General features: G+C 55.0%; 2 protein-coding genes across 5 annotated transcripts; one reads left to right on the top strand and one right to left on the bottom strand.

Annotated features, from left to right (window-relative positions):
* Positions 1–1,031: 1,031 nt before the first annotated feature.
* Positions 1,032–6,276, bottom strand: USB1 (U6 snRNA biogenesis phosphodiesterase 1). 2 transcript variants are annotated; one of them, XM_080636914.1, is made up of 8 exons: positions 6,118–6,276; positions 5,881–6,032; positions 5,579–5,762; positions 4,743–4,796; positions 3,652–3,757; positions 2,413–2,496; positions 2,037–2,137; positions 1,032–1,456 (listed from the first exon to the last, which is right to left on the bottom strand). In XM_080636914.1, the coding sequence occupies exons 1-8, from the start codon at positions 6,213–6,215 to the stop codon at positions 1,447–1,449; spliced, it is 789 nt and encodes a 262-aa protein (XP_080493040.1). In that variant the 5' UTR covers positions 6,216–6,276; the 3' UTR covers positions 1,032–1,446. The 2 variants fall into 2 exon arrangements, with proteins under 2 accessions (XP_080493040.1, XP_080493041.1); XM_080636915.1 differs by having other exon boundaries at positions 1,032–1,453.
* A 119-nt stretch (positions 6,277–6,395) lies between these two features.
* Positions 6,396–13,225, top strand: ZNF319 (zinc finger protein 319). Of its 3 annotated transcripts, XM_080637470.1 has the most exons (3): positions 6,396–7,069; positions 8,625–8,895; positions 8,981–13,225. In XM_080637470.1, the coding sequence occupies exon 3, from the start codon at positions 8,982–8,984 to the stop codon at positions 10,632–10,634; it is 1,653 nt and encodes a 550-aa protein (XP_080493596.1). In that variant the 5' UTR covers positions 6,396–7,069; positions 8,625–8,895; position 8,981; the 3' UTR covers positions 10,635–13,225. The 3 variants fall into 3 exon arrangements, with proteins under 3 accessions (XP_080493596.1, XP_080493594.1, XP_080493595.1); XM_080637468.1 differs by having other exon boundaries at positions 8,625–13,225; XM_080637469.1 differs by having other exon boundaries at positions 6,396–7,230; positions 8,625–13,225.
* The last annotated feature ends 269 nt before the right edge of the window (positions 13,226–13,494 follow it).

Genomic DNA, 13,494 nt, shown 5'->3' with positions numbered 1-13,494 from the left:
GGTACGGCCCCAGGCATAGCGCCCCGCCCCGGCGCTGCCTTGGTACGGCCGCAGGCGCCGCAGTCCAAAAACATGGCGACGGAGACCGAGAGCCACGCGGCGCATCCCCCTCCGTTTGACACTTCCGGCTCCTGGAGACCCCCAGTCCCCAGCTCCCAGGGCTGGGGCCTCCACCCCGACACTTCAACTCCTTTCGGCCGGCCTCAGCCACCTTCCAGCCCTGGCGGGCGACACCGGCACTCTGAGGAGTTCCCCCGGGTACGAGGGGACCTGGCCTATGACAAGGCATATAGGAAGGGCCTCAGCTCTGACAGGGACCCCTTCCCCAGCTGTCATGGAGTCAGCAATGGCAGACCCCCAGTCCCACAAAATCCATCCCAAAGCTTGGGAAGCTAGAATGGAGGTTTGGGACATGGCTTCATCCCAACCTCAGAACAGGCTAAGTAAGTTGGGGCTGTTCAGCCTGGAGAAGAGAAGTCTGTGTGGAGACCTCATAGCAGCCTTCCAGTATCTGAAGGGGGCCAGTGTTGGAGAGGGACTCTTCGTTAGGGACTGTAGTGGTAAGACAGGGGGTGGTGGGTTCACGCTTAAATGGGAAGTTCAAGTTAGATACAAGGCAGAAGTTGTCCCTGTGAGGGTGGTGAGGCCCTGGCACAGGTTGCCCAGAGGATCTGTGGCTGCCCCATCCCTGGCAGTGTTCAAGGCCAGGTTGGACAGGGCTTGGAGCAACCTGGTCTAGTGGAAGGTGTCCCTGCCCATGGCAGGGGGTTGCAACTGGATGAGCTTTAAGCTCCCTTCCAACCCAGACCAGCCTGAGATTCCATGATTTGATGATTTGGAAAACCAGTTACTGCATGAGTGTTGGCAGACACCATGATGTGTGCTGAGATACTCCCATGGCCACAAAGCCCCTGGCTTCCTTGTGTGCAAGCACCAAGCGCACAGAAGCATTTGCAGCCATTGCCCCACCTTAAGTCTGCAGGAGTTGGGTGTGTCTGAAAGGAAACATCTGAAATACACCACAGAAATGGTTTTATGACATGAGACAGACTTTTACTGCTCACAAGTCCTGGGGTCTTTCATCAGACAGATGAGGAATGAAAGATTCAGGGCAATACATTGGGATCCTGCTCCAAGTTCCTTGGGGCTGCAGCTGACTGCCCACTGGAACAAAAGGATTGAAAAGGAGCTTCTCCCAAGGGACAAAGTCCAGCCTGCCATCCCCATGGTCAATGCGGCTTTGGGGCTGCTGCTCTCACCAGAAAAAAGCATGGAGCCTGGGCAGGAGCTTCCACCCCATGACCACATGGCAGCAAGCCTCTCTGGAGAAGCAGGCCTCCGAAGTCCTGGGCTTATAGCACTCACCCTCTTAAATCAAAGCTCTTGTTTTAGACCCAGCCTGGAGCAACGAAACACAAGGGGTTCCCAACCTCTCCCATCCAGATGTCATCTTCTGCTGTTTGGCAAAAAGATCAAATACTGACATTTCTCTGTAAAGGCAGCATCAGTGGGAGAGGGACACACAACGCAACCCAGGAACTTGTCCAAGCTGGCTTACAGTAGGGAGATGCTCAGATGAGAGAGTCCGGCTCCATGTCCTTGCCTCTTGCTACTTAAAGCAGGCTCAGAGCCTCCTGGCAACATGGCAGTGCTATTTACAACAATGCAAGACACTCTCCCTTTAGCAACAGCTTCCCACGCTACCTTCTTCCTCCTTCCCACAAGGCATCTTATAGAGATTTTTTTCTCTTTGTTTATAAAACTGGCAAAACTAGCAACCGTGGGATGGCTGGAACCACCAGTGCTGACTGCTGCACATACAGCAGTGAGGGTGTAACCTGCTACAAACACACAGTTCTTAGCCAGCAACTTAGACTTGGAAGTAGCCTGACTGGAGGCCCAGAGATTGCTGAGCAGGCAAGAGGAGCATGGGAAGTGCGTGAGAGCACACAAGGCTCCGAGCTGCGTTGCAGATCTATCCTTGGTTAAATATCAGACTCTTCAAGACTGACATGCATAGTCCCAAGGGCCCCTACCTCAAGGGGAAGGAGAAGTACTTGTTCCCTGACTTGCAGTGTATTTGCTCCCACTGGACACGCAGCAGGAATGCGGAGTCCTCAAACCCATCCACAATGTCCTGGAAAACAGATGCAGGAATTAGGACCAGGAGGGTGGATCTGCCAGAGGACAGAGTCAGCAGCTCCCTCCCTCAACCGAGTCAGAGATGAGGCCATTTGTGGCCGAAGCCTCTGACTTCCCTCTGGAGGGTGACTTAACTTAATTGCCCCCAGAATCAATGTGAGTTCTTCCAACCCAGTGAAGTTTGTCTTGCTCAGTGAAGAGAACAATTCTGCCCTTGGCTGGACACCAGCTCTGCTCTTCCCCTGTTCTCCATGCTGTGCGGGGTCGTACCTGGAGCTCCTGCAGGCACTGCCCCTCCAGCCTGTCTGACAGGTCCCCGACGCACCAGGCCAAGCTGATGTGGAATGATGGGTCCTGAAAGCAAAACAGGGATTGGATCGTGAGGGGTGAAGGAGGCTCCGCTCAAGGGATGGAGCCATGGTGGGAGATCTGGTGTGATGCTGTCCTGCCTGGGATCACACAGGAAGGAGGATCCTGAAGCTGGGAGCCCCCTCTTCCAGCTCAACAGTTGCAGAGCTGATGTGGACAGTGCATGAGGTGAATTGAGTCCTGCACTCCCCCAGCCCAGCCTTTCTGGACACCAGCGGGCAAGGCTGATTCTCAGCCTCCCTGCGGTCAGCAACTGCACAGAGAACCTCCCATGGCCAGTCCCGCAGTGGGTAGGTGGGTCGCTTCCAAATAGTACACAAGAGACTGCTGCTCAGCACTGGAGACAGAGAAATCAGGGTCTGGCCCTTCAAATTCCACAACCTGTCCTCAAAGCTAGCACCAAGCAAAAAGGCTAGACTGATGCCTCAAGAAATTGCCCAAGGAAGAGGCATAAGCATCACTGCAGTGCTCACCCCAAGCCTGTTTTATCCTAGGACAACCCTACTTCCATGCACAGCGGAGTGTCTGCTCTGGCCCTTTGCCACGGAGACATGTTTCTCAAGAGGCCACTAGACAGTTAACATCCTTACTCGCCTGCAAAGGGCATGATACAGAAGTCACAGACTTATAGAATAGAATCATAGAATGGTTAGGGTTGGAAAGGACCTTAAGATCATCTAGTTCCAATCCCCTGCACCATGGGCAGGGATGCCTCACACTAGACCATGTTGACCAAGGCTCTGTCCAACCTGGCCTTGAACATTGCTAGGGATGGAGCATTTACCACTTCTTTGGGCAACCCATTTCAGTGCCTCATCACCCTCACTGAACTTCCCGTTTAAGTTTGAACCCATTACGCCTTGTCCTATCGCTGCAGTCCTTAATGAAGAGTCCCTCTTCCACATCTTTGTATGGCCCCCTTCAGATACTGGAAGGCTGCTCTGAGGCTGCTATGACTTTCACTAGTCCTATTCTCAGCAAGATCATGTCCAGCGTGTGAGGTATGAACAGCCCAGAGGAGACCATTTCAGTGTGTAACCTCCCTGTGCCTCTTTATTTGAGGTGAACATTTTAAAGGCCTCTCACAGGGAACCAGCTGGCATGTCCAGACCGGCAGGAAAGTACTGGAAGACACCTCACCTTGTAGAACGTAGGAAGGTCAAATTCCTCCAGAATTCTGTCCACCTCTGAGACCAGCTCCAGCAGCTGGAAATGCCCAGCAGTGACCTCCAAGCCAATAAAAGTCCTAGAAGAAGGCAAAGGGAGACAGCAAGCATGCTCTCATGCTGCAGGAAGCACAGCTGAAAGCATACTTAGCCCTGAGTTCTGACCAGGCAATTTCCCTACCCCCTAACGAAAGATAAAATGAGGAATTCCAGGTTTAAGTGTTCAAGGAAACTGATCATATTCTGAAGAAAAAAAGAAATGGAGATGCAGTGGCAGGGAGAAGCGGGACTGGGTGATACACAATACAGGCTTACTAGACTAATTCAGCACCATTTGGGACACAAAAACTCACTTTCCAGGCACAGAATGCACTCTCTGGAAATTCCAGCAAGGCATGGGCCTGGGCAGGAGCTGCTGTCAAAAAGCAGAAGTTGCTGGAGGGGTTTTACAGTGGGAGAGGAAGAAGGCAATGGGACATACCAAGCTGGAGAGATGAGAGAGGTATCTCCTCGAGGACTGGCTGGATGATGCTTTCTAGACTCCAGGAGGGGAGGGGAAGACTAAGGATCCGCTTCTTCATGCCCATGACTATCGTGGGCTGCCATTCCCACTAGATTCAGCAACTTCTCACAATTTAAACACCTTTGCTTTGACGTTTAAACTACTTAATTGCATTCAGTCAGAATCAGGCTTCTGAGCTGACACCCACAAGAATTAGCACTGTCTGAGCCATTTCACTCCAGCTCTTGAAAGACCTGCACTACAATTTCAGCACCAGCATTGCTGCTAAAAGATGTGGCCCCAGCTCTGGCCGCCCCAGGCTGCAGGTTCACCCACTGCTGATGTGACCAAAGGCTGGCAGAGAATCAGCCCTGGAGCTAAATGTTTGTGCAAGTGGCTGGGGAACGGGGTGAGACCTCTGGGGATGAGGTGATCATGTACTGCTCTGTCACGCGGCTTAGCCCTGTCACTGTGGGACAGGCAGGGTGATGCCTCCTATTCACCCAGCACCTTGCTTGCCTCCTCCCCAGGCAAGCAGAGAGGTTGCACTGCTACTCACTCACCTGGTCTTGTTCTGGTTGGTGTAAACCTTCACTTGGTCAGCTACACAAAAGAACCTGAAATAAGGAAGAACCTGTTTCAGATGGTAGAAGAAAAAAAAAAAAAAAAAAAAAAAAAAAGGGGAAGCAAAAAAAAAAAAAAGGGAGGAGTGGAGGAGATGGAAAATAAAAGAGAAAAAAGAGAGAAAAAAGAAGAGGGGAAGAGAGAGGAATAAAAAGGAGAAGGAGAAAAGGAGAGGGAAAGGGGGGGAAATTGGGGAAAGAAGGAAAAAATGAGAAAGTAACAAAAAAAAAAGTTAAAAAGTGTGGAATAAAAGGGGGGGGAAAGATGGGAAAAAGGGGGAGGAAAAAATGGGGAGACAAAATGAGAGAAAAAAGGGGAAAAAAAGAAAGGAAAAAGAAAAAAAGGAGGGGAAAAAAAAAAGTCGGGGGAAAAGAGGAAAAAAACAAAAATAGGAAAATGAGAAAAACGGGGGGGGGGGGGGGGGGGGGAAGAGAGGGAAGAGAAGAGAGAGAAAAAAATCCTGTGGAGGGGACAGGATTTCTACCGAGCATTGGAAAGATAAAGGCAAATGTGTGCCCCACTGGGACCGAACAGGTGAAGCCAGAAGCTTCCTGGGCTCGGACTAACTCCCCCGATTTGCAGCTTTCCGGAGCCCCAGGAATGACCCGTGGGGCAGAGCACGGCACAGCACCACCGCCTCCTGCCGAGGGCAGCCGTGATTGTGCTGCCAGATCCCGCCGCTGAGAGCTCCGTAGGGATCGGCACCAGAGAGGCCTACGGGTGCCGCTGCACCCAGAGGCCTGGGCTGGAGGGAGCGGCCCTGCAAGGCTCGTACCTGTGGAAGGCGGCCAGGCGCGCCCTGAGGCCGCTCACAAAGGGCTGTATCCAGTGGTAGCGCAGCACCACGCACTGCGAGAGGCTGAGGTGGAACTCCTCCATCGCCGACAGCGACGGGACGTGGCTGCGGGCGCGGTACACCAGCAGTTCCAGTAGTTCCAGGAACTCCTCCCGCACCCTGTCTGCGGGCAGCGCGCTCACACACGGGCTGTCCCCGTCCCCACCACCACCCCTCCCCGGGGCTGCCGTCCTCGCCGGACACCGGCTGCCCCGGGGGCTCGCGGGGCCGCCATCACCTACAAGGCAGGTAGACATGGGTTGCCCAGTTGCCCCGCTCGTGCGGGAAGCTGCGAACGCGGCCGCCGTGCCGGGAACTGTCATCGGTAACGGCCTCCTCCGGCTCCGGATCGCCCGGCAGGTCAGCGGGCAGGGGCAGGCGGTGCCGCACAGCGCTGTAGGACGAGGAGGATGAAGGCCGCACGTCCTCACCCGGCCCCGCTCGCTCCCATCGCCCTGGGCCCTTCCCGTTGCACTCACCCAGCCCTGGAAGGCCCCTGCTCGCCGCCCCCCCGGTGCCTCCCTTCCTCTTCCTCCTCCTCCTCCGAGCTGCTGTACTCCACCAGCGCGGCCCTCATGGCTCTGCCGGGCCCTTCCGGGTCGCTGCTGCCAGTGACCCCCTCTCCCGGTGCCGGTGTCCCGGTGCCGGCGGGGGCGCTGTTGTCTCCGCGGCCCAGCAGGGGGCAGCCTCTGCAGCTCGCCCCGCCTCCTCCGCCGCCGCCGCCGCCGCGGCCGGTCCGGCCCGCTGTGATCGCGCCTTCCCTCCCTCCGCGGCAGCCGTCTGCGCGCCTCCGGCACCGGCGCCCCCTTCCCTCTTTCCGTCACTCCTTCCCGGCTCTCGTCGCCACGCCGGCGTGGGGCTTGGGCGGAGCGTGCAGGCCGCGGCCCCGCCGGTGGCGAGCGGGCTGCCAGGGGCCTCCCTCCTGTCGGAGGTTGGGGGCTTGGCCGCCGTCGCCGCCACCCTTTGTGTGGGCCTCGCCGGGGCGGGGAAGGACCCCCTACCCCAGCCTAGCGTGGGGCTTCTTGCAGCGCGGCGGCGGGACAGGCCGCAGGGCACCGTAAGCGCGCCGGTGCGCAGGCCGGCGTGGCCGCTGGAGCCGTCCCATGGGGAGAGGCGAGCTGCGGGACGGGCCTGGCCGCGGGCTGCAGCGGCCGCTGGCTTCCGAGCTCCCCGGCCGCCCCCGCGGACGCCGGGCCCGCCGCGACGCTCCCTGAGGCGGCCTCGTCCTTGGCCCGCCGGTGGGAGGCGGGAGCGGGCAGCACCATGCCGGAGCAGGCCGTGCCGCGAGCCGCTGCTCCAGTTTGAAAGTACCTCTGCGCTCCCGTCTGCTCTCTTGGAATGGTTGTCGCTTCCCACCTCCCACGGAGGGATGAGTTAGGCTCGGAGCTGGCGCCGGCTCGGATACCCGTGCCGAACCCTCGGTAAGCCAAGGTTGGTATTCCTCGTTCTCCCCCTCCTCCATGGGTCTGGGATGCTCCTGCCGTGGTTAACGCTGCCCGAGGGGGAGGGCGGCAGCCGAGCTGAAGCTCTGTATCCATCCCATGAAGCTCCGTGCTGGGGATTGCTGATGCCGGCCCATGGCTGCAGGCAAGGTGAGCTGTGTAGGAGAAAGAGCAGATCTTTGCGTTCTGGCAGGGTGGTGATGGGACCTTTAGGCGTTTTACTGTCCAAAATTGTGCTGGCAGTCAAAATACTGTTTTGCAAGTCCCCATAGGCAGAAGCTCCCCAAGCTGTAGGTAACCATCCAGTCTCAGAGCTGGGGAGGTGGGAAGTGAGTTTCTCTGGTCCTCATTATCCCTTGGTTTTAAACACAACAAACACCTTCCTAGAAGACCCAGGTTTCACTTAAGCCTGGGTAGAGGCATGTAGGTTGACTCATTCCTGTCTGTGCTCTGATGTGGGTTAGGAACTCATGGCGCAGGCTGCTTCTTGCCAAAGACTGGACCCTTTCTCTGGCTTGAGATATGTTGCCTCTGCTGCTCACTGGTGGGTTTTACTCTTCTCTTAAGTTTATACCAGGTTTTTCTGGGCATCTCTAGAAAGACTGGAACTTTTTAGTGAACTGTGATATTCTGCAGTAAGACCAGGCAGCAGCTCTGGTGTAGGATGTTCAGCTCCAGTGTACTTCTGTTCCATGTTTTGGTAGGAGGTTCAGCTGAGTTACTCCTTTAACAGTTATTTTATCTTCACAGCAGGTGCTGTGCATGATACCTGTGGGTTCTGTATTTTGTGGATAGGATAATATCCTATTGTTATATATGTTATATATATGTTATATATATGTTATATATATATGTTATATATATATGTTATATATATATATATGTTATATATATGTATTATTATATCCTTGTGGATAGGATAATATCCTATCCACAAGGTGAAGGCAAGCCTTCACCCTGGTTCCAGCTCTTCCTAGTCCACAAGTGCTGCCCAGAAAGAGCAGAGGAAATCTCTTACATACGTCCCTTGGGTAATGTGCCCGATATCCAAGCGGCAGGAGGAGCAGACCTGCCTCACAGGGGTGTTTCAGCTGGGGTGGGGTCAGCTTGGGATCTGCCTTGATGGCTGTAAAATCTGATCAGGTTGCTTCTTGACTGTACAGCATTTGGTGTACCTCAGCCTGGGCAGAGACTGGTGTTCTCAGCCCATGACCCCAGTGGGGCCAGGAGATCCAGTGGCTGACAGCAGCTGGGGTAGCGGCTTTGCTGACTTGGACCTGGGCAGTTGTGCTGCCTGTCTAGAGAGCACATGGCTCAAACACATGCCTGGCTGTGTGTGAGCAGAGCCTGACCCTCCCCAGGTCCAGTCATCCTTAGCCCAGCAGTAAGGGGGACTCTGGTTCTTGTCAGCTCCTCCAAACTGGCCTTCTGGCAGCTTTGCAGGGATACAGGAGAGTTTTCAAAGCGAACTGTGGGAGGAGGTTGACTGGAGAGTTGCCCATCTTTCTTCTAAGACCTGACACCGGCTGTACTCTTCCTTGCAGAGAGAGCTGTTCCCTGGGCTGCTTCCCTCAACCTTCCCAAATGTGAGCATATCGCAGCCAGCACGGAGAAGGACCTGCTCTTGTCTTGCTTCTGCCTCCTGTTCTTTTGTCGGAAAAAGCCAAACCAGATCAGTCCACAAAGAACTTGAGCTGATCTGAGGAGGAGGCTCTGGAGTCTCAGTCACTTCTTTGCTTCCCAGGATCCTGGCTGTCGGCTGGATTTTCTGTCCTTGACTTCAGCAGATCAGCTACGGGGAACTCAGGATCTTGGGTACTTTCAGTTCTTGTTTTTGCTTGAACCTTCTCCACCAAGAAGCTGAATCTGTCCCTGCTGAAATCCTGTGTTTTTCCCCAAGCATGTCAGAAAGCTGGCAGCAGCAACAGCAGCAACCACCGCAGCCACCGCAGCAGCACCACGCTGGGGCAGCCGCTCTCACAGAGCACTCCATCCCGCCCAGCACTGACAGCTCCTTGGGCTGTGCTGTCTACGGCATACTGCTCCAGCCAGACACTGGTCTGCAGCACCCCCAGCACGCCTCCCTCCAGGTTGGAGACCTGTCCCACAAATGTGGGGTGTGTGGCCATGACCTCACTCACCTCTCTAATCCCCATGAGCACCAGTGCTTGCCAGGCCATGATCGCTCTTTCCAGTGTACCCAGTGCCTGAAGGTCTTCCACCAGGCCACTGACCTTCTCGAACACCAGTGCATCCAGATGGAGCAGAAGCCCTTTGTGTGTGGTGTCTGCAAGATGGGCTTCTCCCTCCTGACCTCGCTGGCGCAGCACCACAACGTCCACAACAACAACGCCATGAAGTGCTCTATCTGTGAGAAAACCTACAAGCCGCCTGAGGCAGAGCATCTGCAGCCTCTTGACACCTCGGAGAAGCCCTACAGCTGCTCCATCTGTCAGAAAACCTTCAAGCACCTCTCGGAGCTGTCCCGGCATGAGCGCATCCACACGGGCGAGAAGCCCTACAAGTGCACGCTGTGTGACAAGAGCTTCAGCCAGTCGTCCCACCTGGTGCACCACAAGCGGACGCACAGCTCAGAGCGGCCCTACAAGTGCACGGTGTGCGAGAAGACCTTCAAGCACCGTTCCCACCTGGTGCGTCACATGTACGCGCACTCTGGGGAGCACCTCTTCAAGTGCAACGTCTGCGAGCTGCACTTCAAGGAGTCGTCAGAGCTGCTGCAGCACCCCTGCACACCCAGCGGGGAGCGGCCCTTCCGCTGTGGTGAGTGTCAGAAGGCTTTCAAGCGCCCATCTGACCTGAGGCAGCATGAGCGCACGCACAGTGAGGAGCGGCCCTTCAAGTGTGACCTATGCCAGATGAGCTTCAAGCAGCAGTACGCGCTGATGCGCCACCGCCGCACACACAAGGCTGAGGAGCCCTTCAAGTGCAACCTGTGTGAGAAGGGCTTTGTGCAGCCCTCGCACTTGGTGTACCACCAGCACGTGCACGGCATAGAAAACCTCTTCAAGTGCAACGTGTGCCAGAAGGGCTTCAACCAGTCCTCGGAGCTGCTGCGGCACAAGTGTGTGCAGAACGCAGAACGTCCATTCAAGTGTGGCATATGCAACAAGTCCTACAAGCGAGCCTCAGCGCTGCAGAAGCACCAGCTGGCCCACTGCTCTGAGAAGCCCCTCAAGTGCACGCTCTGCGAGAGACGTTTCTTCTCCTCCTCCGAGTTCGTGCAGCACCGCTGCGACCCAGCCCGTGAGAAACCCCTCAAGTGCCCTGACTGTGACAAGCGGTTCAAGTACGCCTCAGACCTGCAGCGCCACCGGCGTGTGCACACCGGTGAGAAGCCCTACAAGTGCCCCTCCTGCGAGAAGGCCTTCAAGCAGCGCGAGCACCTCAACAAGCACCATAGTGTGCATGCCCGGGAGCAGCAGTACAAGTGCATGTGGTGCGGGGAGCGGTTCCTGGACTTGGGCCTGCTGCAGGAGCACAGTGTCCAGCACACGACCGAGGGCGCTTACCAGGTGGCTGCCTGCTTGTCATGAGCCTCCTGCCCCTTGGTGGCTTGCAGCTTGCATGTGACGCTCTGGAGCCTCAGCCTCCCCCTTCCCTCTTCTCGGTTGTAAACAGAGTTTGGGGGTAGAGGGGTAGGGAGGTCAGGCAGGTGAACTTTCCCCTGGCCTCTGTGGTTGCTACACCACTTGTTTTACAGGGGCGATTGACGATGTGAAAAGCTCGAAGGGGTGGAGAGGAAAGGAGGGAGGTGGGGAGACAAAGCAATGCCTGTAGTTGCCTAGTTCAAGCTGTACCTGCAGTTCCAGTGCTGGGAGCTCAACTGTGGGCACCAGCCGTTCACATGCAGCCTTTTTTCTGTACCCTGCCTGATGGGGTTGGTGCTGAGGGCTGGGTGACTCCTCCTGAGAGGGCTTAGGAGAAGGGCAGAGAGAGCTTAGCGAGGAAGTAGCAAGTTTCTGCTTGGGGGAGCTTCCACCTTTCTTGATCCAAGCTCAGTTGCAAGGACCGCTTCAGTTTGTTAGTGTTGACTGCCATGACCTCCCCTGCTCTCCCTCTTTCTAGAGTGTAGAAAGGGAAAAGCCATGGGGCTGCACAGCTCCAAAAAGCACTTTGGCGTTGCTGCTTTTGCAGTCGTTCGCTGTCACACCCTGCAAGGGTCCTGGGGCAAGCCTGCCCATCCCTGCCAGCAGCACGGAGAGGAGTAGCAAGCGCTGTGCCGCTACCAGCAGATGTGGCAAGGAGGGTCTCCCTGCCCTGCTCATGACTGAGAGCCTACTTCCTGAAGGACCTGGCTCGTCTGCCAAAACTCCCTTCCAGCCCCTGGGCCCTTTGCACTGTTAGCATCCCCCCAGGAGCATCCAGCAAAGAGCCTTCCTGGCAGTTCGAACAGTAAAGGCTGAGAGAACACCACTAATAACCTACAGTTTGAGAAGTGTTACCCTTGCCAACAGGAACCCATGCTGCCAGGAGCTTGGTGGGTGATTTGCTGGAGGGAACCAGAGCAAGCCAGGGGCATCCATCCTGGCCTGCAGGCTGGGCTCTAGAGGGAGGGGAGGGTCAGCAGTGGTAAAGGAGTGCATTTTTCCCCTCTTGTGGGAGTCCTGTTTTACCCATTTACTCTTTCTTTACCTCTTCTGTATTTTTCAGGTTTTGCACAGTTCTTGTAAACATCACTTACAAATAAATTTCCCCTAGCAAAGTTGATGCAGCCTCAGGTGTTTTCCTCTGCAGGAATTTGCTGGATTCTCATGACTGCGGGACCTGTTACATGCCAGTTAGATGCCTTGGAGATTGAAGGTGTGCTCACTAGGTTGACCATCAGCCTTTCCCTCTCTGTCTTTGGAGACATTAAGGTGTTAAACATCCATCTGCGGGGATACTCACGCCCTTGCTGAATGTGATCATGGACAACCTGCTTTAGCTGACCTTGTGCAAGCAGGTTGGACAAGATGATTCCCCGAGGTCCCTGCCAGCCTCAGCTCTTCTGTGCTGTTTGTTGGCCATTGTGTGAGGTAGGAATATTGTGATGAGTGTGATTAGTAAGCAGCAGCCAGTAACTTGCCCTTATGCTGCACAGGTGGTGAGAACAAGGTCAATAAATGTTGTCCACAGCAAATATAGGAAGATGAACCTTGTAGAGGGCTGAGCAATGCCCACTTTGCTGGCTGGGGACACTTATCTAAAAGGTGGAGAAGGACTTTTGTTTCGAGGATGGTGAGGAGGGATGGGGACAATTCAGTGATAGGTCTGACCTTGGGGCTCAGTCTTCATGTGCAGCTTTAAGTGAGTTAAAGCAGACCTTGCTCTGTGCTGCCCAAGGAAGAGGGACTGATGGTTATCTTCATGCTGCCTCAAAGATGTAGAACTTCTTACCGAGTTTTCTGTCTGTGTTTCTATTTCCTTTTTTCTTGTTTTGCCTTTTTTTTTTTTTTTAAAGCAGTTTGTTAATACACATTAAAAATACTGTGTAGTTTAACTTGATGTCATACCGGATCTTTTAAACAACAACAAAAAAAGCGATACCTTGTTTTTTTTAAAGATCTCTTTGGTTCTAAATAGCTGGTTTTTGCTGTTTAATATGTAGCAAGTTCAGTGTATGCTTTACTGTAGGAGTAAAAATTAGTCCAAGGAACACTAATTCTATCATTAGAGAAGGGCTTGATGGTAACCAAGGGTGTTTGCATGGGACCAGAGCCAGCTGGGGAGCCTGGCACCCACCTGAGCCCTCGCTCTGCTCCTGCCCAAGCTCCACATGGCTGCCACAGTTACCACAAAGCCAGAGGTTCTGCAGCAGCCAGGATCACTGCCCAGAGCTGGAGCTTGCAGAGCAGCTCATCTTTACTAGGAGCAGGGTGTGAAATGGAGGCTGCTGAAGCCCCAGAGGCTTTTGTGGCTTTTTTTTTTCTGGGGCAGCTGCTGGCTAGAGGGGAGGGGGTGGGAGGAATTGTTGGCATGGCCCCTTCGTGGCTCTTCCCTGCTCTCTTCCTTCCCCAGGGCCCCGGTGGCTGCCTGAGTGGCTGGACAGCCTCAGGTGCTTGGGGCAGAGAAGAGCGGCAGTGTGCCCCAGGCATAGCTCTGCACCATGCGCTGGCCACAGAGCTGGTGGATCCCATCCTCTTTATACCCCTGAGCACAGGGACTGTTGTGGACTGTTTGTTCTCCTCAAGCTGCACAGCTGGGAAAGCCCTTGGTACCCAGCAAGGAGCTCGAGCTCTGCTTAGGATGTGGAGCCCCATACCTGGGAGAAAAGAGATGCTGTGGGGAGCTTGGTGGGGACAAATGCAGGTCATCAATTGGTGCCTGTGAGCTGGTGCTTCAAGGTTCAAAAACATCTTGGTGCAGCATTAAAGCATCATTAAGTAGGACTGGCTGTGGTGACTCTCTTGTTTG

The sequence above is a fragment of the Psittacula echo genome, assembly GCF_963264785.1.
Source record: "Psittacula echo genome assembly, chromosome: Z".
In the NCBI taxonomy this organism is placed as follows: Eukaryota; Metazoa; Chordata; class Aves; order Psittaciformes; family Psittacidae; genus Psittacula; species Psittacula echo.
The sequence above is the reverse complement of the archived record's forward strand: the minus strand, read 5'-3'. Positions and strand labels throughout refer to the sequence as shown.